This window comes from Procambarus clarkii, chromosome 73 (assembly GCF_040958095.1).
Source record: "Procambarus clarkii isolate CNS0578487 chromosome 73, FALCON_Pclarkii_2.0, whole genome shotgun sequence".
Taxonomy (NCBI): domain Eukaryota; kingdom Metazoa; phylum Arthropoda; class Malacostraca; order Decapoda; family Cambaridae; genus Procambarus; species Procambarus clarkii.
This window is the reverse complement of record NC_091222.1, coordinates 23,826,771-23,853,111: the sequence shown is the minus strand read 5'-3', so window position 1 is coordinate 23,853,111 and position 26,341 is coordinate 23,826,771. Positions and strand designations below refer to the sequence as shown.

Genomic DNA, 26,341 nt, shown 5'->3' with positions numbered 1-26,341 from the left:
GGAATGTGCCTAAATGCCAACAGCGACTGCCCTGACAGGTACAAGAGGAGTGTTGTTAACGCATACGTCGACCGTGCTCTCAGCCACAGCTCAGAATGGAAGCAAGTCGACGAAGAACTCTGTAGGGTAAGGCAGGTCCTAGTCAATAACGGCTTCTCCAATGGTTTCATCGAAGACATCATAAGAAGGAAAGTGAAAAGCCATGCAACCTCTGAAGAGACAACTAACACAACACCTATACCCCCTATTAGACTATTTTACAGGAACTTCTTTTCCACAGCTCATAAAATGGAGGAAAGGGTCCTGAAAGATATTGTTAATAGAAACGTTATCCCTACAGACAAAAATCAGAGGATACAACTGACGATTTACTATAAAACCAGAAAAACGGCCAGCCTACTCATGAGAAACTCTCCAGACACAAAACAGAACGCTTTAAAAGAGACTAACGTCGTCTATGCCTTCAAATGCCCACTTGGGGACTGTAAGCTCCAAAAAACCCAGTATATAGGCAAGACAACAACATCTCTTTCTAGGCGTTTAACGATGCATAAGCAACAGGGCTCCATTAAGGAACATATAATCTCTTCCCATAACCAAACCATCGCCAGAGAAATCCTAGTAAACAACACAGAAATCATCGATAGATACAGCGATAGCAGGCGGCTTGACGTTTGCGAGGCACTACACATCAAGAAGTCAACACCAGCAATCAACAGCCAATTATTGCACAACTATATTCTACCCACCTCAAGACTCCGCTCCAATATAGAAGCATCAAGAAATATGGACCAATAGGCTTTCTACAAACACTTCTATTCAATACCCATTGTTTCTGTTCTGTCTTGTGTTGATACTTTTAATACCCTATTAATATCCCCTCATGTTCTGTCTTGTGTTAATGCCACATCACTATATGCCACATCATCCCTCCCACCTCACTCAAATGTAGATATAAAATCGGAGATACGTAAGTTCTAATCAGTTGTGTATTTGTGAAGTCTTTGAAAATGTAATAAGTTTTACGAAACGCGCCCGTGTCGCGTCAGACTAGAAATAAAAATGAATTTTGGAGAATTGATTTTTGATTTACCTCCAACAGTGAAGCATAATGTACGAAAGATTGAGAAAATTCGTGTTAGAATTATTAATCTTACTTTTTCGGTCATATTTAATAATATATGTCTACAGGAAAGACTGCTACCAAAATATACTAATATATATATATATATATATATATATATATATATATATATATATATATATATATATATATATATATATATATATATATATATATATATATATATATATATATATATATATATATATATATATGATATTTGATGTATACTTTTTGATGTGTAGACACATCAAAAAGTCAACACCAGCAAACCAGCAATCAACAGCCAATTAATGCGCACAACTATATTCTACCCACTTCAAGAGCCCCAACCATCATAGAAACAGCAAGAGGATGTGGCAAGATAACAGTGGTGTGTTGTAGTCACAATAACGTGAGGCAGGATAACAGTTGTGTATTGTAGTCACCGGGAGGCAGGATAACAGAGGTGTATTGTGGTCACTGGGAAGCAGGATAACAGAGGTGTATTGTAGTCACTGGGAGGCAGGATAACAGAGGTGTATTGTTGTCACTGGGAGGCAGGATAACAGTTGTGTATTGTAGTCACTGGGAGGCAGGATAACAGAGGTGTATTGTTGTCACTGGGAGGCAGGATAACAGAGGTGTATTGTGGTCACTGGGAAGCAGGATAACAGAGGTGTATTGTGGTCACTGGGAAGCAGGATAACAGAGGTGTATTGTAGTCACAGGGAGGCAAGATAACAGTTGTGTATTGTAGTCACAGGGAGGCAGGATAACAGAGGTGTATTGTGGTCACTGGGAAGCAGGATAACAGAGGTGTATTGTGGTCACTGGGTAGCAGGATAACAGAGGTGTATTGTAGTCACAGGGAGGCAAGATAACAGTTGTGTATTGTAGTCACTGGGAGGCAGGATAACAGAGGTGTATTGTAGTCACTGGGAGGCAGGATAACAGAGGTGTATTGTTGTCACTGGGAGGCAGGATAACAGTTGTGTATTGTAGTCACTGGGAGGCAGGATAACAGAGGTGTATTGTTGTCACTGGGAGGCAGGATAACAGTTGTGTATTGTAGTCACCGGGAGGCAGGATAACAGAGGTGTATTGTGGTCACTGGGAAGCAGGATAACAGAGGTGTATTGTGGTCACTGGGAAGCAGGATAACAGGAGTGTATAGTGGTCACTGGGAGGCAGGATAACAGGAGTGTATAGTGGTCACTGGGAGGCAGGATAACAGGAGTGTATAGTGGTCACTGGGAGGCAGGATAACAGGAGTGTATAGTGGTCACTGGGAGGCAGGATAACAGGAGTGTATAGTGGTCACTGGGAGACAGGATAACAGGAGTGTATAGTGGTCACTGGGAGGCAGGATAACAGGAGTGTATAGTGGTCACTGGGAGGCAGGATAACAGGAGTGTATAGTGGTCACTGGGAGGCAGGATAACAGGAGTGTATAGTGGTCACTGAGAGGCAGGATAACAGGAGTGTATAGTGGTCACTGGGAGGCAGGATAACAGGAGTGTATAGTGGTCACTGGGAGACAGGATAACAGGAGTGTATAGTGGTCACTGGGAGAGGGGAAAAGTAGTGCTCACTTACCCTTGTAATGGTGACCCGCACCAGAGGAGTGAGGTCTGGGGTGCACCAAGCCTGCTTCAGGAGGTTGAGGCCGTGGGAAGTGGTCGTGAGCGGCGCCCCTGCTGCCACCAGGGCTCTGACGATCCTATGGCGGTTACTGGTGATGGCGGAGCCTAGGGCAGAGGTCGACCATTCTCCCACGGGCTCCAGCGGCGACCCCTTCTGCAGCAGCTTTACTGCTTGTCTGACGTCGTCACTCTGGCTGATGACGATGAGCAGCTGTTCGTACAGGTTTTCGGGTGACTCTTTAACATCTGTGAATGTTTTCATATACTTGTGCCCTGCCCGTAGGACCATCTTGTTATTTACTAGTTTCAGCAGCTCGCGGTGATGATTCTCTTGCGCCAGGTCAGCGGGAGTCTCACCCGCCCAGGTCAGCACATTTTGGTACACTCCGCACTCCATCACCAAGATATTCACCACATCTGCCCTGCCGACCTCCGCCGCCCAGTGCAGAACCGTCCTGCCAGTGGCGTCCTGGTGGTGGCCGTCGTTATGTTGTGGGATGTTGGACTTAAACGATTGACGTTGATTGTCAACGAGCCACTGTAATAAGGTGGCGTATTCCTCCTCGCAGCGCTGCCGACTCCCGCGCTGTAAACATCAACATTGTTATTCATAAACACACTACTCACCAAACATTTTCGTGTTTTCTAAACGTGCTAAAAGCGACATTTCATTGTTTTGGGCACGTTTTAAATTACGTTTAATATACGCGTTTTGAGAATTTGTAAAGACGAGTATAAAACGTGAGGTCATAACGTTTTAATAAAACGTGTTTTAAATGTTATGATATAACGTTTTGGAGCAAAGGTTTTTAAAAGGTTAACTCTAATTATTAATAATTAGTAATATTGGATTTATTAGGTATAATTATCTTTATTCTGAGAGGAGTTCGGGAAGGTGGTAGGTGCTGAGGGAGGTCGAGAAGACTGAGGAGGTACGTGCTGAGAGGGATCCAGGAAGGTGGAGGTAGTAGGTGATGAGAAAGAGGTAAAGAGGAGTTGACAACACTTACCTCTACCGTCTGTATCTCAGCAGCTGGGTCTCGGGGAGACAGTGTGGTTGTCTCAGCAGCTGGGTCTTGAGGAGACAGTGTGGTTGTCTCAGCAGCTGGGTCTTGAGGAGACAGTGTGGTTGTCTCAGCAGCTGGGTCTTGAGGAGACAGTGTGGTTGTCTCAGCAGCTGGGTCTTGGGGAGACAGTGTGGTTGTCTCAGCAGCTGGGTCTTGGGGAGACAGTGTGGTTGTCTCAGCAGCTGGGTCTTGGGGAGACAGTGTGGTTGTCTCAGCAGCTGGGTCTTGGGGAGACAGTGTGGTTGTCTCAGCAGCTGGGTCTTGAGGAGACAGTGTGGTTGTCTCAGCAGCTGGGTCTTGGGCAGACAGCGAGGTGATCTCAGCTTGACGAGGCAGCTTCACCTTGTGCAGCCACCACTGCACAAGGTGCCAGCCAGCCACCTCCGCCTCCTCCACAGGTGTGAATCCCTTTATGTTCTTGGCCTGAGTGTCGAGTCCGGCCATCACAAGGTACTCAGCCACCTCCAGCGCTCCAGTAGCAGCTGCTATGTGTAGGGCTGTGCTCTTACATTTGTCTACTGCGTGACGGTCACACACTACTGCGTGAGGGCCACACTCTACTGGATTCAGCAACACTCGGACAACACCTTCGTGGTTATTTAAGGCAGCGCGGTGTAGTGGTGTCATGTCATCGTTGTCACGAGAGTTAGGGTCAGCGCCGGCACGGAGTAGCGTTTCCACACATCTCTCATGACCTTTGACGGCTGCCACATGAAGAGCGGTGTTCCCTGCAAAACAACCCACCAGCTGTTAGTGACGCAACGCAATCCACCAGGTGTTACTGAGTGCAACACAGCCCACAATGTGTTAGTAACGCAATACAAACCCCCAAGTGTTAGTGCCATTCCGAGTTTTACATATAACCCAATTGAGTATTATGATAGAGTGATTTCATTGTGTATCTGAAGTTGGATTGTACGGTTGATAAACTATTTACTTACACCATAGTTCTTAGGTGTCATATGCAAATCTTGGACTGGCTTATATATATATATATATATATATATATATATATATATATATATATATATATATATATATATATATATATATATATAGAATATAGTAAGATTAATATAGAATTATTAATCTTACTTTTTCGGTCATATTTAATAATATATATGTCTACAGGAAAGACTGCTACCAAAATATACTAATATATATATATATATATATATATATATATATATATATATATATATATATATATATATATATATTAGTATATTTTGGTAGCAGTCTTTCCTGTAGACATATATATTATTAAATATGACCGAAAAAGTAAGATTAATAATTCTAACACGAAATTTCTCAATATTTCTTATATTTCTTTTCACTGTTGATGGTAACTGAAAAATCAATTTTCCAAAATTCATTTTTATTTCTAGTCTGACGCGATACTTGAATGCCTTCGTAATAACTTATTACATTTTCAAAGACTTTAGTTTACACACACACAACTATAACCTGTAAACACTAAACAGAGTTTAAACAGCTTCGATTTTATACCTGCATTTGGGTGAGGTGATATGTTACAACAGTTTTGGATGAGGTGAAAACAAACTTTCAACACAAGACAGAACACGAAACAATGGGTATAATATTTTGTAAGTTAAAGGGAAGAATGGAAGTAACTGCAAAGGGCCTATTGGCCCATATTTCTTGGTGAGAAATATATATATATATATATATATATATATATATATATATATATATATATATATATATATATATATATATATATATATATATATATATATATATATATTAACCTGGAAGGGGTACCACCTCTGGTACAAGTGTAGGGACCCATAGCCTCGGAGAAGAAAATAAAGAGTACTCAGAAGTGGAGTCTTGAAGTGTCCACTTCAAGACTCCGCTCCAATATAGAAGCATCAAGAAATATGGGCCAATAGGCCCTCTGCAATTACTTCCATTCTTACCTTCAATACCCATTGTTTCGTGTTGTATCCTGTGTTGAAAGTTTTGTTCACATCATCCAAAACTGTTGTAACATATCACCTCACCCAAAATGCTGGTATAAAATGAAAAATGAAAGCTGTTTAAATCATAGCATAGTAAGAACTCTGTTTAGTGTTTGCAGGTAATAGTTGTGTGTTTGTAAACTAAAAGTCTTTGAAAATGTAATAAGTTATTACGAAACGCGTTCAAGTGTCGCGTCAGACTAGAAATAAAAATGAATTTTGAAGAATTGATTTTTCAATTACCATCAAGAAACATAAGATAGATGAAGAAAATTCGTGTTAGAATTGTTAATCTTACTTTTTCGGTCGTATTTAATAATATTTATATATATATATATATATATATATATATATATATATATATATATATATACGTATATATACGTATATATATATATATATATATATATATATATATATATATATATATATATATATATATATATATATTTATATATACGTATATATATACGTATATATATATATATATATATATATATACGTTTCTATTAACAATATACATATATATATATATATATATATATATATATATATATATATATATATATATATATATATATATATATATATATGCGAACAAGCCAGAATGGTCCCCTGGACAATATGCAACTGAAAACTCACACCCCAGAAGTGACTCGAACCCATACTCCCAGAAGCAACGCAACTGGTATGTACAAGACGCCTTAATCCACTTGACCATCACGACCGGACATAATGAGGTGATAGCCGAGGCTATTTGAACCACCCCACCGCCGGCACTCGGATAGTAATCTTGGGCATAGTGTAACAGACTAGGCTGTTGTAAGAATTATCCAGAGTGGTTTATCGACAAAAGAGAATGGGAAGCTGAGCCGCATGGTGACCTGACCCCCAGGGGAATTCGCGGTGGAAATAACCGACGCTTTGTTCATATCTGCGTATAATGAATCATCCTATAGTATTCAGTAATTTAGAGAAAATTAGCCTTTATTCATTTTTATTAAAATTGTATTGTATAATAGTACTGGATACAATATCAAGAGTATTCTAATTATTGAGTTTAAGTCACCATCAGTGACGTCACGAATCAGATCTAACTTTTGAGGCGGAGTGACCGGCGGTCATAGGTCATCAGGGGTTGACAGGTCTACTATTTCTCAAAGTTTTAATAACCATTTTTGTGATCGGGAACAGCTTTGCCGTTAGATGTTTGTGTAATCTATTTCAGTAAAATAATTCAACCAGTCAGGATCAATTAAGTACAACAGAGGTTAATTGTTATAACTTAAACCTGGCTAGTAACTTGGTAAAACTTTGACTAGGCGGAAGGATACAAGGTTCTAGTCTGGGCTAGGCCAGACGAGGACAAATCAGTGTGAATACGGGAGCAGCTGGGAGAGGTCAACCATCTTACCTCTCCCCAAACCAGCACAACATCTTAGCTGGAAAACATAGAGGTATAGTTGCTATGGTTATGTATAGAAATAGTCTTCTCATTTGCCATTCAGGTCAAGTAGGGAGTGTTAAAGTGATAGGGAGTGAACCTATTTAGATTTTGTCTTAGTTTTCTTTTAATAAATTAAATTTGTTATTAATTTGCATTTTATTGTTTCCATGTGTTTTATGTGTATACTTGTCCTGGTCACGTGGTCCACACGAGGCGGAGTTGCATTGGGCGCCGATTCTAACATCGAATCGGAATTATCATTACCGTGTAATTTATTCCACACTCAAGGTCATCGTTTATAGTGGGGATCAAGCCCCTAGGTTGATTAATTAGCGTGATCGATCCAGACCTCGATCATTGCTCTTGTATTACTGGTCTGGTGGTGGCAGCAGAGGTGACTCTAGGGTTTTGTTCAGAGCTTAGGTCACGTCATACTGGGTGTAGAATCCTAAGTCGGTCAATCGTCTTAGGACCACGTGGCGTGGAGTTGGCTTTGTTAAAAGTTTTGGAGTCCCTTGGTTTAGAAATAAAAGTAAGAATACGGGTAGAGGGAGTAGAAAGAAGGAAGTAAAGAGAGAGGACCCTAATCCGTGTTACAATTTATTCACGTGAATTGTCCTTTCCACCTGGTCCTCGAACACTCCTTTTATAACAAGATTAACCGGCCCCGCCCTTTTAATTACTCTATAGGGTCCTCGCCACCTCGGAGCTAGCTTCCTGCTCTGATTGGCGGGCGCAGCCTCATTCACTCTCAATACGAGGCTTCCTTCCTTCAACTCAAGAGGGCGCACTTTCTTGTCATAAAAATGAGCATACCGAGTCCGTGCCTTCTTGGACGCTTCAGCTGCAATATTCCATGCATTTCTCATTTTTCCAAGGACCTCTGAAGGATAGTCCTCCCCGTATGCAACATTATGTCTGTTAAGCAGACCTGACGGGAAATTGCATGAATTACCAGTAAACAAATGAAGTGGTTGGGTGTTAATTGATTGGTGGATGGCAGTATTCAAGGCGAACTGAACATAGGGTAGGTGTTCATCCCAGGTGTTTGCATCATGTTCAGCAAGGATTGCAAGCATATCCTTGACTGAACGATTAGTCCGTTCCGTCATTCCGTTTGCTTGTGGGTGGTAGGCCGTTGTAAAAGCCGAAGTTGTCTCTAAAATCTTACAAACTTCTCTAAATATATTCCCATTGAATTCTTGACCCCGGTCAGAGACTAAAACTTTAGGAGGTCCGAATACAGTAACGAACCTACGCAAGAACGCATCTGCAACCGTACGAGAATCCTTCTGAGGTAATGCAACTAGTGTAGTGTATCTAGACAGATGGTCAACTAGCACCAACACGTATCTGTTACCCGCATGACTGTGGTGTAAATCAATCAGATCGGCCCCCACACGATCTAACGGTTCACGAATTTCAGGAAATTCCTGAAGTGGGGCCTGTACCTTAAGGGTGCCTTTCCTCCTCTGGCAACGAGGGCACGACTTCACGAAATTGATTACCTCAGAAAGTAATCCTGGAAAGTAAAATAGAGACTTTGCTTTTAAGTGCGTTTTAAAGATCCCCGGATGCCCTGCAATTTTTGAAGCATGTGCAAGCTTTAACGCTGATGACCGCAACGCGTCCGGAATAACTAGCTGAAATACTGCCCTATCATTCTGGCTATTAACATAATACAGGACGCCCTGTTTCATCTCAAAATCATGTATAGGTAAATTCTTTTTCTTTTTGGGGTATTTTCCTCCCTCTAAATACTCAATAATCTCTTTCCATCTCGGCTCGCTCATCTGGTATTCTCTCATTTTATCTGATGGAATGGTTTCAATGTTTTCATTAATTTGAACTGCCGCTATATTTCTACTTAGCGTGTCTGGCACAACATGTGCTGGACCAGGCTTGTACAAGATCTGGAATGAGTGGGCCGAAAGTTCGTGAGACCAGCGTGACATTCGTGGGCATTTCGTTCGCTTTTTAAATATGTGTGTTAACGCTCGATGGTCTGTGTAGATTACAAAATGCCGCTGAAATAGGTAAGGCTCGAAATACCTAACTGATTCTACTACTGCCAGTGCCTCCCGATCCGTAGCTGAATAACGAACTTCAGGTCCTTTGACCTTCCTACTGAAATAGGCTACTGGATGGGGTAAATTATCTGCGTCTCGCTGAATTAAGCACCCGCCAATAGCAATACCGCTGGCGTCAGTGTGCACTTCCCACTCTTTCTCAAAATCGGGAATAACCAATACCGGTGTCGTGATTAGTTGGTCTTTCAGTTTGCGATAGGCCTCGTCATGTTCTGATTTCCACACAAACTTCGCATTTTTCTTTGTCAGATCAGTCAGGGGTGCTGAAATGCCAGCGAAACCTTCAATGTGACGACGAAAATATCCGGCCGCCCCCAAAAACCTACGCACGTCCTTTGCTGTCCTTGGAGTAGGCATGTCAGCAATGGCGCGGCAAGAATCTGGGTCAGGTCGGATACCGTCTGGGCACACCTGGAACCCCAGAAATTTGAATTTCTGAGCCGCCAAGGTGCACTTCTGAACATTCAGCCTGAAACCTGCCTGATCTAACAATTTCAAAGTCTCAGTCAAGTCCCGTAGGTGTTCCTCAAACGTCCTGGAATATATCACAACATCATCCAGGTACGCTAAAGAATGCCTACCCAGTACCGGACTAAGGATAAAGTTGATGGCCCTCTGAAACGACGAAGGCGCTGTCTTCAAACCAAACGGCATCCTACGGAATTGATAAGTGTGCCTACCATCCGAGAATGCTGTTTTTTCCCTATCTTGTTCTGCCACCGGAATCGCCCAATACGCCGATTTTGCGTCAAGAGTTGAGAAATACTTAGCAGCACCAAATTGATCTATTATCTCCTGTATTCGGGGCAACGGATACACATCACCCTTAGTTAATTCGTTCACCTTCCGGTAGTCAACACAGAAACGATAACTACCGTCCGGTTTCCGAACTAGCACAACAGGAGAGAGCCACGGTGACGTACTAGGCTCTATCACGCCCTGTCTCAACATTTTCTGGCACTCCTCCCTGATAATGTTCTTTGCCTGTTCCGGCAACCTCCACTGTCTCGTGTACACAGGCAAATGATCACCAGTTGGAATGGTGTGCTCGATCTTATCAAGGAGACCAATCTGGTCATCCTCTGTCGCAAACAATTTCGGGAATTTTCGTAAAACTCCTCTCAGTGCCTTCCTATCTGCCTGTGCAACATGTTGCAAATCAAGTGCTGAAATTAATTTTTCCACTTCCTCAACATTCTGTGCAACATTTCTCGTCTCGTATTGTACTTTGGATGGTGTTTTAGTTTTCAACATATTCAGTGCACTACATTGTGCAGTGACGGCTGGCGTCTCAGCTGACTCATGGTGAAAGATTTCTGTGTCCTCCACCATGGTTCCCTGAGATACCCTATCACCTGCCCTGAAGCGAAAAGTCTTATGTGAAAGATTGACAACTGGAATGAGTGGACCTTTATCGAGCACTACAACTAAGTGATGAGGAATTAATAAACTATCACATCTCCCAGCCACCTGAAGGGTGGTACCTGGTTGTATGTGACGTATGTGAAAAGCAGGAAGAGGGGAGAAGGGGAAAGAAATGGGTAGGAATGTGGGATTGTAGGAGTAACAAACTATCCCGGGCACCGCCGGGTAAACTGATAAACACAAAAATTAACCAAAAGCAAAATATGCAAACAAACAAATATATATAATAACCTACATTTATTCCATTAGAGTTCAACTGTGTGAACACACACACACACACACACACACACACACACACACACACACACACACACACACACACACACACACACACACACACACACACACACACACACACACACACACACACACACACACACACACACACACACACACTAGATATGTCACCAGCGGAGTCCCTCAGTGCTTTGTACGCAGACCCATCCTGTTTCTAATATATGTAAACGATCTTCCAGAGGGTATAGACTCATTCCTCTCCATAATGCAAAAATTATGAGAAGAATTAAGACAGATGAAGATAGACAGAGATTACAGGACGTCCTGGACAAACTGGAGGAATGGTCTAGAAAATGGCTACTAAAGTTCAACTTAGGAAAGTGTAAAATAATAAAATTAGGCGAAGGGAGCAGAAGGCTGAACACAAGGTTTAATTTTGGAGGTAAAATCCTGCAAGAGTGGAATAGAGAGAAAGATCTGGGGCTTGATATCACACTGAACCTGTCCGTAGAGGCCCACATCAAAAGGATATCAGCGGCATATGCTAGATTGGCCATCATAAGAACTGCCTTTAGAAACTTGTGTAAGGAATCGTTCTGGACCCTGTATACCACATATGTCAGACCAATCCTGGAATATGCAGCTCCAGCCTGGAGTCCATACCTAGTTAAACACAAGCCAAAGTTAGAGAAGGGTCAGCGGAATGCCACCAGACTCGTCCTGGAACTGAGAGGTATGAGCTACGAAGAAAGGCTAAAGGAGCTGAACCTCACGTCCCTGGAAAGCAGAAGAGTAAGGGGAGACATGATAACCACCTACAAAATTCTCAGGGGAATTGACAGGGTGGACAAAGACAAACTCTTTCGCATGGGTGGAACACGAACAAGGGGGCCACAGGTGGTAACTGAGTGCCCAAATGAACCACAGAGATATTAGAAAGAACTTTTTTTAGTGTCAGAGTAGTTGACAAATGGAATGCATTAGGAAGTGATGTGGTGAAGGCAGACTCCATACACAGTTTCAAGTGTAGATATGATAGAGCTCACTAGGCTCAGGAACCTGTACATCAGCTGAGTGACAGTTGAGTGGTGGGACCAAATAACCAGAGCTCAACCTCCGCAAGCAAAACTAAGTGAGTACAACTAGGTGCTTCAAGTGTGGTGATTCTTACCTTCCTCGGTTTTGGCTTCCAGGTTGGCGCCTTTATCTATCAGCTCCCTCACTACCTCGTTATGGCCTTTGATAGCCGCCCAATTTAAAGGTGTTTGGGAGGAGGTCCCGCCACCGTCCACTGGAATTCCCTTCTCTATCAGCAGGGTGACCAGGCCGACGTGGCCCAGGTCAGCCGCATGAGTCAGAAAGCAGAGTGTCTTCTTGTGAGCATCCCTAAGCGGATTGACATGGATGTCCACACCCCTGTCGATGGCCCTCCTGGCACCCTCTTCGTCACCATCATTAATGGCTCTCTCTAATACCTGCAAGGTGATGGATGATTCAGTGTGGTTGGGGATGAGAGGAAATGGGGAGGGAGGAATGAAAAGAAGAGAGGGAAGCAAATGGATGGTATTCTACTTGTATAGGGGAACACTGTTGCATGTTCTGATATCGTTTGACATCTTCCTGTCCTATTTTATATTCTTCTCATCAATGCTCTTTCATCTATATATAGACTTAGAGCATGTCTCCCATTGTCCTATATCACTCACGACACGTAATTTTATTTAAATTCTACTAACATTTCTTTGTAAGAAAGATTTCAGATACTAAAGATTAGCTTTGTCAACCTATGTTGAACGTTTCCGAGAATTTTGCTATATTATGCAATATAGTGACAAAAATGCAACAGCATAATCTGCGGGAAGCCTTTCTGGTGTAAGATATAACTGAGAGACAATACTTGCTTCCATTGCTAGCACTTCTAGATATAAAAACAATTATCCATTTTCCTTATTTCAGGCATTTATGAATTGTTGTCTTTAGGTCTTCACTATTACCCCCCAATTCTTTCACATTTTAATTTACAAATACCTGTATCTTGCAGATGAAGAGTCACAATAACGTGGCTGAAAAATGATGACCAGACCACACACTAGAAAGTGAAGAGACGACGACGTTTCGGTCCGTCCTGGACCATTCTCAAGTCGCTAACCACAATCGATTTGATAATGGTTCAGAACGAACCGAAACGTCGTGGTCTCTTCACTTTCTAGTGTGTAGTTTGGTTAACACTTATATCTTCATGCTGATAAAGAGATATACTATATTTGCTCAAACTTAGGATTTAGTGTTGACCGAACCACACACTAGAAAGTGAAGGGACGACGACGTTTCGGTCCGTTCTGGACTATTCTCAAGACGATTGGGATGAGGGAAAGATTGATAAAGATTAAGCCACCCAAGAGGTGGCACGGGCATGAATAGCCCGTAAGATATGAGGGAAGGAGGCGAAAGCAATAAATAGGCAGGAAAGAGAGGTGAGGAGAAGGAAATCTTAGAGGAAGAAAAAAAACAAGGCAAAAGGAACGAAAGGTAAGGTGTAATAAAGATAGAAATAGGAATAAGAAAGGGCTCGCAAGAGAAAACACAGGAAAGACAAAAAAAAGAAAGATATGGAAGGGTAAGCTTATGTTAGGTTACGTTTGTTAGAAAGTTTAGAGCATTTTCACTATATACTCTGAAAGGGAAGAGTCAACAGCAACAAAGTCAACAGCAACAAAGCCAGGACTCAAGTTCATGTTGGGAACGTTGGGAATTAGAGCCGATTCAACAAGCCGGCGTGTAAGTAGAGTAGAGGCAGGAAAGATTATTTGGGAGAAAGACCAATCTTCCTCCAAAATAATCTTTCCTGCCTTTACTCTACACAGACACCGTCTTGTTGAATCGGCTCTGATACACAACATGAACTTGAGTCCTGGCTCTGTTGTTGTTGGCTATGTTGTTGTTGTTGGTGATGGGACGTACTGGGAGTGGGTGGGACGTACTGGGAGTGGGTGGGACGTGCTGGGAGTAGGAGGACGTGCTGGGAGTGGGAGGACGTGCTGGGAGTGGGTGGGACGTGCTGGGAGTGGGTGGGACGTGCTGGGAGTAGGAGGACGTGCTGGAAGTGGGTGGGACGTGCTGGGAGTAGGAGGACGTGCTGGGAGTGGGAGGACGTGCTGGGAGTGGGTGGGACGTGCTGGGAGTGGGTGGGACGTGCTGGGAGTGGGTGGGACGTGCTGGGTGTGGAAGGGACGTGCTGGAAGTGGGTGGGACGTGCTGGGAATGGGTGCGACGAGTTAGGAGTGGGTGGGACGTGCTGGGACTGGGTGGGACGTCCTGGGAGTGGGTGGGACGTGCTGGGAGTGGGTAAGACGTGCTGGGAGTGGGTAAGACGTGCTGGGAGTGGGTGGGACGTGTTGGGAGTGGGTGATACGTGCTGGGAGTGAGTGGGATGTGCTGGGAGTGGGTGTGACGTGCTGGGAGTGGGTGAAACGTGCTGGGAGTGGGTGGGACGTGCTGGGAGTGAGTGGGACGTGCTGCGATAGGTGGAACGTGCTGGGAGTGGGTGAGACGTGCTCGGAGTGGGTGGGACGTGCTAGGAGTGGGTGAGACGAGCTGGGAGTAGATAGGACGTGCTGGGAGTGGGTGGGACGTGCTGGGTGTGGGTGGGATGTGCTGGGAGTGGGTGGGACATGCTGGGAGTGGGTGGGACGTGCTGGGAATGGGCGGGACGTGCTGGGAGTGGGTGGGACGTGCTGGGAGTGAGTGGGACGTGCTGGGAGTGGGTGGGACGTGCAGGGAATAGGTGGGACGTGCTGGGAGTGGGTGGGACGTGCAGGGAAAGGGTGGGACGTGCTGGGAGTGGGTGGGACGTGCTGGGAGTTGGTGAGACGTGCTGGGAGTGGATGGGACGTGCTGGGAGTGGGTAGTACGTGTTAGGAGTGGGTGGGACGTGCTGGGAGTGGATCGGACGTGCTGGGATACGTGAGACGTGCTGGGAGTGGGTGGGTCGTGCTGGGAGTGGGTGGGTCGTGCTGGGAGTGGGTGGGACGTGCTGAGAGTGGGTGGGACGTGCTGGGAGTGGATTGGACGTGCTGGGATAGGTGAGACGTGCTGGGAGTGGGTGAGACGTGATGGGAGTGGGTGTGACGTGCTGGGTGTGGATCGGACGTGCTGGGAGTGGGTGGGACGTGCTGGGTGTGGATCGGACGTGCTGGGAGTGGGTGGGACGTGCTGGGAGTGGGTGAGACGTGATGGGAGTGGGTGTGACGTGCTGGGAGTGGGTGTGACGTGCTGGGAGTGGGTGTGACGTGCTGGGAGTGGTTGGGACGTGCTGGGATATGTGAGACGTGCTGGGAGTGGGTGGGACGTGCTGGGAGTGGGTGGGACGTGCTGAGAGTGGGTGGGACGTGCTGGGAGTGGGTGGGACGTGCTGAGAGTGGGTGGGACGTGCTGGGAGTGGGTGGGACGTGCTGGGTGTGGGTCGGACGTGCTGGGAGTGGGTGGGACGTGCTGGGAGTGGGTGAGACGTGATGGGAGTGGGTGTGACGTGCTGGGAGTGGGTGTGACGTGCTGGGAGTGGGTGTGACGTGCTGGGAGTGGTTGGGACGTGCTGGGATATGTGAGACGTGCTGGGATACGTGAGACGTGCTGGGAGTGGGTGGGTCGTGCTGGGAGTGGGTGGGTCGTGCTGGGAGTGGGTGGGACGTGCTGAGAGTGTGTGGGACGTGCTGGGAGTGGATGGGACGTGCTGGGATAGGTGAGACGTGCTGGGAGTGGGTGGGACGTGCTGGGAGTGGGTGGGACGTGCTGGGAGTGGGTGGAACATGTTGGAAGTGAGTGGGTCGTGCTGGGAGTGGGTGAGACGTGCTGGGAGTGGGTGGGTCGTGCTGGGATAGGTGAGACGTGCTGGGAGTGGGTGGGTCGTGCTGGGAGTGGGTGTGACGTGCTGGGAGTGGGTGGGACGTGCTGGGATATGTGAGACGTGCTGGGAGTGGGTGGGATGTGCTGGGAGTGGGTGGGACATGCTGAGAGAGGGTGGGACGTGCTGGGAGTGGGTGAGACGTGCTGGGAGTGGGTGGGACGTGCTGGGAGTGGGTGGGACGTGCTGAGAGTGGGTGGGACCTGCTGGGATATGTGAGACGTGCTGGGAGTGGGTGGGACGTGCTGGGAGTGGGAGGGACGTGCTGGGAGTGGGTGGGACCTGCTGGGAGTGGGTGGGACCTGCTGGGAGTGGGTGGGACGTGCTGGGAGTGGGTGGGACGTGCTGGGAGTGGGTGGAACGTGCTGGGAGTGGGTGAGACGTGCTGGGAGGGGGTGGGACGTGCTGGGAGTGGGTGGGACGTGCTGGGAGTTGGTGGGTCATGCTGGGAGTGGGTGGGACGTGCTGGGAATGGATGAGACGTGCAGGGAGGGGGTGGGACGTGCTGGGAGTGGGTGGGACGTGCTGGGAGTGGGTGGAACGTGCTAGGAGTGGGTGGGTCGTTCTGGGAGTGGGTGGGACGTGCTGGGAGTGGGTATGACGTCCTGGGAGTGGGTGGGTCGTGCTGGGAGTGGGTGGGACGTACAGCGAACGGGTGGGACATGCTTGGAGTGGGTGGGACGTGCTTGGAGTGGGTGGGACGTGCTGGGAGTGGGTGGGACGTGCTGGGAGTGGCTGGGACGTGTAGCGTACGGGTGTGACGTGCTGGGAAGTAGTGAACATGGTGGGGAGCGGAGGTTATTAACGTGTCCTGCAGGCATTACCCTCGGCGAGTAACTGTGTACTTACTGGGAATTTTGGGACACGCTGAAAGCGGGTGGCCATCAGATCGTCCTGCTGGAAGTGTTTTGATGGATCAATGATTAAAGTTTTCACTGAACTGAGAGGAGAACCCGACTTTCAGGACACATAATTTGAGTAACGGTCTTAGTTCCGTCGACGACTTCACTCGGTTAATTCTTATCAGATATCTCTTGTTATCATAAGCTACCTCCAGATAATGCACTACCCTGATATAACATAGATATTGTGCTCTAGATATGATAGAATGCAAAAGGCTTCGGAACCTGCACCAAAATTGATTGACAGTTGAGAAGCGGGACCGAAGCACCGAAGCTCAACCCCCGTAAACACAACTAGGTGAGTGCACATCCTCACACAATGCTGCCATATGCCAAAAATCGTCATTCTGCTACATTCTTACATATTTTCAAGCAAAGGCTTTCCATTTTCCTCTTTTTATACAGATTGGTACAGGAGTAGACGAATCCTGAATCTTGTTAGCAGTTTTAAAGTTTTTTATAGTTATAAATCACGAGATTGACGTATCTGGCAGTCTCCAGGTCTCTGTCCGCTTATATTGTTTTGGTTTTAAATTCTTACTAATCATAACTCCCAGATCCATTTCGCAATCAGACTTCGCAATCTCAACACCATCTAGCTCGTATCTTGTAACTCTATCATCATTACCTAGCCTCTAACCTTACATTTGTCAGCATTAAACTGCATCTGCCAATCTTTTGGCCATTTCAAATCCCTATTTAGATAGTCTTGAAGTGATATTTGATTGTTGCCGCCGGAGGCGGCTAGTTTATTGTGCACCCCATACTCATCTTGTGAGCGGTAGCGCAAGGAGCATTACAGAGGACACAAAAGGTCTTTATCAGACCTCATCTTAGATTATTACATAAATAATTTCACCTGTCATTCTCATCTTATAGATACAATGTCAGCTAGTTACAGAAAAAGTGCTATTTCAAGAGCTATATATTTACAGCAAGTCATTATACATTAATGGTAGGTCTTATCGCTAATACATAATAGTTTGACCAATGGATATATATATGTCAAAGGGAAGCTTCTGTTTATTATTAGTCTTCACAATACACTACTTGTTTCTTAATCTCATATGTCGTTTATGTACTGGAAACGAAATATGGATACAGTGCAAGGATTTCAGGTAATTTATCCATGTTAATAAGATAGGTTGCCATATCATACAGAGTGAGCTTAGATCTATCTCTAAATGGCTAAAATTTACTACAATCCAAGATATAGTGTTGGAGTGTGTGTCCCTATCTTTGTCCACACACTTTACACTTTATTTCATCTAGATCCCTATACAAGCCCAACTGCCAGAGATACTTGTAGCCAAGTCTTATACGAGCTGTGACAACATCTGTTAGTCTACTGACTTTGTTACTTGCCCCGTACACATGTTTTACTTCACGCATTTCTTTGTGATGAACAATGGACCTGCTAGTTCCAGTTTGCACTGTTCTACTTTCTTCAAAATCATTCAGGAGTTCCCGTCTAATGACACTTTTAAGGGACCTATTTGGTAACTCAAGATTCCGTTCACTACTGTCTTTATTTACTGCAGCCTTAGCAAGGGCGTCAACTTTGTCATGTTCCTGCAGGCCAATGTGAGAAAGAATCCACAACATTTTTATGTTGTGGATTCCATGTTGTGATCTTGTGATAAACCCATGTTGTGAATCATATATTAATTAAAGTTTTTCAAGATGAAGACGAATGGTATTTGCAGTTATCAATTCAAGTAACTTTACCTCAATAGACGTCAAGCTAATTGGCCGATACTTAGACACAAGTGTTCTATCTTCTTTCTTGAAAATTGGAACATTAACAACTTTCCACGACTCTGGCACTCTGCCTGACTCTGAGGAATTATTGAATACTAGCTGTACCCGGCCACGCATTGCTGTGGCTCAGCAACGCGTGCGTGTTGCTGAACCACAGCAACCATCCCCTGCCCCCCCCCCGTTCTCTCCCACCATTCCCCATTCCCCGTCCCCTTGTCCTCCCCCACCATTCCCCCTCTCCCCCATCCCCTCGTCCTCCCAACCATTCCCTACTCCACCGTTCCCTCGTCCTCCCAATCACTCCCCAATCCCCTTGTCCTCCCCACCATCCCCCACTCCCCTGTCCCCACCATCCCCAAATCCCTCGTCCCCTCTTCCTCCCCACCACTACCCCCTCCCCTGTCCCTAGTCCTCCCCACCATTCCCCACTCCCTGGTCCGATGCATTCCCAAATGATCTGATGTTCTCATCAGAAAATTAGGTACATCAAATGATCTGATGTTCCCATCACTGAAGAATAAGAACAGTTAAAAAAACGAAATGAAAAACAATGAAAAAAAAAAAACTATACTCATGAAATGAACGGTACGGTAAACAACACAGCTCAATTCCAACGCAATGTCACTCAAAATAATGAAATTAAAATGAAAAAAGACGAAATCAATGAAAAATCAATTTATCAATGCAATCGGAAACATTGAAATGGAATCAAAACATATTTCGAATAGCGTGTATTGCTCTTATGTGCAACAGATGGTGCTATTTAAAAAAAATGGTTTTATCTGTCACAGGTGAGATTGAAATTGAAATTGAAATAAGTTTATTGAGGTAAAATACACACAAAGGGATGAGGTAGCTCAAGCTATTCTCAGCCCGTTCAGTACATCGTGTTAATACATACATAGACACACATCACAAGCAATAAACGTATTACCGAACATTCTGAGAGATAAGCATATACATTTCCTCCTTCACAAGTAGTATGGTATCAGACGTACACACAAATACTTTTATGACCTAGGTATACTGTATAGACAATTTGCAAGAGACATGCAGATAATTCAACAAAAGATTACAGTCTTGGTGCAAAATTCTTGTATCTCTCAAGAATATCATCAACCTTTCCGTTGTGACACATCCAGGCTATTTGTTCAGGAACAGTCCTTATCTCAGTGTTTTTATATACATTAATCAACGGACAATCAAGAACATAATACGGAAAGGTTGATGATATTCTTGAAAGATATATGAATTTTGCACTAGACTGTAATAATTGGGCAAGGGTGTGAGACCTTAACATACCACATAGTTTACACTTCATGAACACCTATCCCATATTCCCAGTAATATTTGTACCCAAGCCTAAGCCGCATGTACACAGAGTCACTCCAAGCATTTCTCCTTTTACCATAAGTGAAATGGGTGTTTTGACTCACATACATGTAGTGTTGCATGGTTTGACTTCTCTCATACATTATATCTCTCCTCTCCACTTCTGCCTGTGCCTGAATATTTCTGATTTTGCTTCTATTTGTCTCATTGTGAAATCACATTCAATGTCAACTTGTGGTTTTGATGTGGCACGTTTGGCCAAGTCATCCGCCACCTCGTTGAGCACTATTCCAACATGAGATGGAATCCACATGAATTTCACACTATGACCTTTCAGCTGTATCTCAGTTATCCTTTTCTTACAATCCTCAACTATGGACATGAAGACTGGGTTTCGACTGTTTAAGGACTCAAGTGCTCCTCGGCTATCAACAAATACAAAATTTTATAAGTGAGTCATAACGACAAAAAGCATTTTTGTCGTCATGACGTACTTCCTCCAAACACACCAGAATGGCCTGCAGTTCAGCTTGTGTGGATGATATATAATTACTAAGCCGGAGTTCAATTATCCTGTCCACAGTCCCAAACTCAGTATATTCTCTTATTAGGACACCACACCCTGCCCTGCCATCCTCCGCCACCGACCCGTCACAATATACATATTTATTTATTTATTTATTTTATTTATTTATATATATACAAGAAGGTACATTGGGTTTGTGAGAATACATTGGATAGTACAATATTTACACTCTTGTAAAGCCACTAGTATGCGCAGCATTTCGGGCAGGTCCTTAATCTAACAGATAATTTTAATTAGGTAATTTCTATCAGAATTGATAAATGATAGATACATTGCAAGAGAAAAATGAGATGAGAGAGCTTAGTAAGTATATTAAAGCACATTGTTATATTAAAGCTCTGATTGATTACATTGACAGCTTGATTAGTAATTTAAACAAGATTAATAGACACCATACAGCAGATTGACAGCACATAAAGACAGCAATGATCACTATGGTAAAGATGTTCAGATTAGGTACATAAAGATTGGGAGACTGGGTAGCAATAGATACAGATAAACAAGATTAATAAACACCATACAGCAGATTGGCAGCACATATAAGAAGACAGCAATGATCACAGTGGTAAAGATGTTCAAATTGGGAACATAAAGGTTGGGAGATTGGGTAGCAATAGATACAGTGCAATTTTAAGGCAAAAAGTGAAAAACTATGAAGATGAAATTAGGTACTTTTTAGTATTGATTTTGAATGATGTAAAAGTTGGACAGCTTTTCAATTCAATAGGGAGTAAGTTCCATAGACTGGGTCCCTTTATTTGCATAGTGTTTACACAGATTAAGTTTAACTCTGGGGATATCAAAGAGATATTTATTTCTGATGTGGTGATAATGGGTCCTATTACATCTGTCCAGGAAGAGTTTCAGAGCAGGATTTGCATTTAAGAACAGGGTTTTGTAAATGTAGTTGACACAAGAGAATTTATGGAGTGAGTTTATGTTTAGCATGTTTAGGGAGTTAAACAAGGGGGCTGAGTGTTGTCTGAAAGCAGAATTTGATATTATTCTGATAGCAGATTTTTGCTGGGTGATGATGGACTTGAGGTGGTTTGCAGTGGTTGGACCCCATGCACAGATACCATAGTTGAGATAGGGATAGATTAGTGCTTTCTTAGTTATGTGTTGTATGTGGGTACAGAAGTTGATTCTCTTGTCTAGGAATAGGCCAAGAAACTTTCCATCATTTTTATTGCTAATGTTTACATTGTCTATCTGAAGCTGAATTGCATTTGTAGATTTGCTTCCAAATAGAATGTAGTAGGTCTTTTCTATGTTAAGTGTTAGTTTGTTGGTTGACATCCATAAGTGGACTTTTTTTAGTTCATTATTAACAACATCATTTAATGTATGTGGGTTGGGGTTGGAGTAGATGAGGGTAGTATCATCAGCAAACAAAATAGGTTTCAGAATGTTAGAGACATTAGGCAGCTCATTGATGTATATAAGAAATAGAAGAGGTCCCAAGATGCTGCCCTGTGGCACCCCAACGGTTATTGGTAGAATGGGAGAGGTTATATTATTGATGGTTACACATTGGTGTCTATCACTAAGATAGGATTGGATATAGTCCAGTGCATGGCCTCGGATTCCATAATGATGGAGTTTACATAAGAGGTAATCGTAATTAACAGTATCAAAGGTCTTTCTCAGGTCAATGAAGAGTCCAATCGGAAACTCATTTTTGTCAAAGGCTGAGTAAATTATATCAAGGAGACTAATAATTGCATCGTTGGTACTCTTTTGAGAGCGGAAGCCAAACTGACAGGGGCTAAGAATGTCGAATATTACGAGATAGGAGTAGAGCTGTTTGTAGATAATTTTTTCAAATATTTTTGATAGAATGGGTAGGTTCGATATTGGTCTATAGTTGTTTATGTCTGCCGGGTTACCTCCTTTATGAACTGGCGTTACTCTTGCTTTTTTAAGGATATCAGGGAAGGTATGACACTCAAGGGATTTGTTGAACAGCAGAGCTATAAGTGGCGCAAGGGCATGGGAGGCGCTCTTGTATACAATGGATGGGATTTCACTGATGTTCCCAGCTTTGGTTTTTAGTGAGTGTATGATGGACACAACATCTGTCGGGCTGACTGGTGAAAGGAGAAGAGAGTTTGGATAGCTGCGTGAGAGATATGTGTTGATATGTGTCTGAGTCTGTGGGATTTTACTTGCAAGGTTAGTACCAATCGATGAAAAGAAGCTATTAAATTCATTCGCCATTTCTAAGCCAGATGACGGTGTAAGGCCATCCTTAGAGAGTGTTATCTGGTTGTGGGAGTGTTGTTTAGTTCCTAGGATATTAGAGATGGTATTCCATGTGCTTTTCATGTTGCCTTTTGCTTCTTTGAATCTAGTCTCATAATATGAAAGTTTTGCTTTTCTTATGATACTGGTAAGCACTGATGAGTACCTTTTAACTACTTCCTTTGAAACTAGGCCACTCCTAAATTTCTTTTCATATTCATGTTTTTTGTTGATTGATTTAATTATGCCACTTGTGAGCCACGGGTTATTTTTTCTTTTATCAGTTACTTGTTTGGTAAGGAGGAGACAGTGAGCGTTGTAGAGGCTTAGAGTTTTGGAGAGAAAGAGGTTAGTTAATGAGTTTATATCCTGTGTATTATTAAATTCAGATTCCCAGTTAATATTGTGAAGTTCATTAGAGAGATTGCCTAAAGCTGATTCACTATGTAGCCTGAATGAGAGTTTCTTGGTTTCTGGTGGTGATGTGTCCAAGTTTGCTTTGAGGAAGGTAGGATAGTGGTCAGTTGTTCTGTCATAAATTACCCCAGATGTAAGGGAAGCTGTTATATTAGTCCATAGGTGATCCAGGGTAGTGGCAGATGTTTGAGTGACTCGGGTGGGCTTGGTGATTGTGGGGATTAGCATAAGTAAGTAAGTAAGTAATTATCAAAAGAAGGCACCAAACCGGTAAGGCTATGTAGCACCATCAAAGACGCAAAATAATCAGAGGGCGCTAAATATCACCAAGGATGCCAATACGAGAACAAAAACGCATAAGGCGAACGATATCAAAAGTATCCGAGTCACCAAGAATTCTATCGAGGGACAGGTGACCGCGAGGGGCGGTCGGAAAGCAAGACATACGCTCGTCCTGGAAGTCAGGACATTCAAGAAGGACATGCACGACCGTAAGAGGGACAATGCAACTAGGACAATAAGGAGCAGGGCGGCGCTCCATCAAGTGACCATGGGTTAAGCGAGTATGGCCAATACGCAACCTCGCCAGAGCTGTTTCCCACCGCCGGTTACGGTGGAAGGAGGACTGCCACGAGGAAACACAACATTTAAGAGTACGTAGCTTGTTACCAGTAACAGACAACCAAGAAGCCTGCCAACGGGTAAGGACTGAGGAATGGATAACTGGGTAAAAGTCGGAATACGGAATGCCCTTACGAGAGATGGGACAAGAGCGGACAGCTTCCCTGGCGGCAGCATCCGCACGCTCATTTAAAGACACACCAATATGGCTGGGAACCCAACAAAACTCAACCGACTTAAATTTACTGTGAACGAGAAACAGCCAATCCTGGATCTCGACAACCACTGGATGAACTGGATTAAAGGACCCGAGAGCCATGAGGGCACTACGAGAGTCAACAACAACCACAAAGGAAGACTGACAATGAGAAAGTAGAAGACGAAGAGCATAGAGAATAGCATAAAGTTCCGCTGTAAAGATGCTAGTCTCCGGAGGCAAGCGACACATATAAGTGCGATCAGGAAAAACAACAGAGTAGCCAACACCGTCCGCTGACTTAGACCCATCGGTGAAGACAGAAACGGAGCGGGAGTGAGAAGAAAAGTGCTCGAGGAAAAGGCGTTTTAGAACCGTAGGAGGGGTAAAAGCTTTAGTGATACGGGTCAAGGATGTACAAAACCGCGGAAGAGGGACCCTCCACGGGGGCAAAGAAGGAACAACACGAGGAGAAACATCAGAAATACGAACGGAAAGAGAATCCTGCAGGCGAGATAACCGGACAGAAAGAGGGAGGTGGTGAAGAGGAACAGGAACCGCAGGAGGGGTAAAAGTTAAAGCACGACAGAGGCGAGAGGAAGGATGTTGCAAGGACCGCGCAAGATAGCGAAGACAGTAGCGATCACGGCGGTCCTGGAGAGACAGGAAGCCAGTGTCAACATACAAGCTAAGGACGGGAGTCGAACGAAAGGCACCAGAACTGAGGCGCAACCCAGTATGGTGCAAAGCATCAAGACGGCGAAGAGTAGAAGGAGAAGCAGACGAGTAAGCAGGGCAACCATAATCGAGCTTAGACAGGACGAGAGAGGAATGTAAAGCAAGGAGAGTGCGCCTATCTGCCCCCCAAGAAGTATGGGACAAGACCCGAAGGAGGGTAAGGGCCTTAGAGCACTCAACACGGAGGTAAGAGATATGGGGAGACCAAGACAAACGAGTGTCAAGGAATAACCCCAAAAGCTTCGCGGAATCTTTGTATTCAAGGGGATGACCATAAAGTGACAAAGAGGGACGAAGAACAACCCGTTTCCGCGTAAATGTCATGGCACAAGTCTTAGAAGTAGAGAACTTGAAGCCATGATCAGTGGCCCAAGACGACACGGCATCAATTGCAAGTTGAAGCCGGCGTTGAAGGAGAGGCGAATCATCACCCTGACAACAAAGGGTAAGATCATCGACATAGAGAGCGGAGAAGACACCAGAAGGAAGAGAGGAAAGAAGACCATTGAGGGCAACCAGAAAAAGAGTAGTGCTCAGAACACTACCCTGGGGCACACCTTCGTATTGCTGAAAAGAGGGAGAGAGAGCGGTACCAAGGCGCACCCGAAAGGAACGACGAGAGAGGAAGCTGCGGAGAAAGAGAGGGAGATGACCACGAAGGCCAAAAGAATGAAGTTGAGATAGGATATGATAACGCCAAGTGGTGTCGTAAGCCTTTTCCAGGTCAAAAAGGACGGCAACAACGGAGGTCTTCGCAGCAAAAGCAGTACGAATATAGACCTCCAAGTTCACCAGGACATCTGTCGTGCTGCGGCACTTGCGGAAACCAAATTGAGAAGGGGAGAGGAGGTGATGGTGTTCCAGGAACCACATCAGACGAACGTTAACCATACGTTCAAAGAGTTTGCAGACACAACTCGTGAGAGCAATAGGGCGAAAGTCCTTAGGGGAAGTACCCAGAGACCCCGGTTTGCGAACAGGGAGGACAACGGCATCGAGCCAGTCCTCAGGGACTGACGACGACTCCCAGATCCGATTATACAGACTCAGTAAATACTGAGACGTGCTCGGAGGGAGATGGCGAAGCATCTCATAATGAATACCATCGGAGCCCGCCGCCGTAGAACCGCAGAGGGCCAGGGCAGAACGAAGTTCAGAGAGAGAGAAGGGATCATTATAGGGAAGCTGAAGATGAGTGCAGAAATCTAAAGGACGAGACTCAAGGACAGGTTTACGAAGAAGGAAAGATTGGGGAAGATGAAGACCAGAGCTAACAGAAGAAAAGTGGGAACCCAGTTCGGAAGCGACCTGCAACGGGTCCGCCACAAGAGTATCATGGAGGTGAAGGACCGGTGAAACATCGGGAACGAACTTACCCGCTATCTTGCGGATACGCTTCCAGATCTGGGCCAGAGGGGTTTCGGACGTAATTGTTGAGACATAAGATGCCCAACATTCACGTTTAGCCGTACGGATGGCCCTACGGGCCATCGCACTCGCTTTCCGAAAGAAAAGAAAAGAATCGGTCGTCTGCCTACGGCGGTGCCTCTTCCAGGCTGCACGCTTACAGCGGACAGCCCGAGCACAGTCCGCATTCCACCAGGGAACGCACTTCCGTGGACCCCGAGAGGAAGAGCGAGGAATA

At 44.7% G+C, this 26,341-nt stretch overlaps 1 protein-coding gene across 1 annotated transcript in view; it reads right to left on the bottom strand.

Annotated features, from left to right (window-relative positions):
• Positions 1 to 16,911, bottom strand: part of LOC123774189 (serine/threonine-protein phosphatase 6 regulatory ankyrin repeat subunit C) — a 24,691-nt gene extending 7,780 nt beyond the window's left edge. The window contains exons 1-4 of the mRNA XM_069312696.1: positions 16,749 to 16,911; positions 12,171 to 12,474; positions 3,759 to 4,543; positions 2,702 to 3,334 (exon numbers count right to left, since the gene is read on the bottom strand). Coding sequence (XP_069168797.1) covers positions 2,702 to 3,334; positions 3,759 to 4,543; positions 12,171 to 12,474; positions 16,749 to 16,784 — 1,758 coding nt within the window. The 5' untranslated portion in view covers positions 16,785 to 16,911. The remainder of the gene's footprint in view (positions 1 to 2,701; positions 3,335 to 3,758; positions 4,544 to 12,170; positions 12,475 to 16,748) is intronic.
• Between the last annotated feature and the right edge of the window lie 9,430 nt (positions 16,912 to 26,341).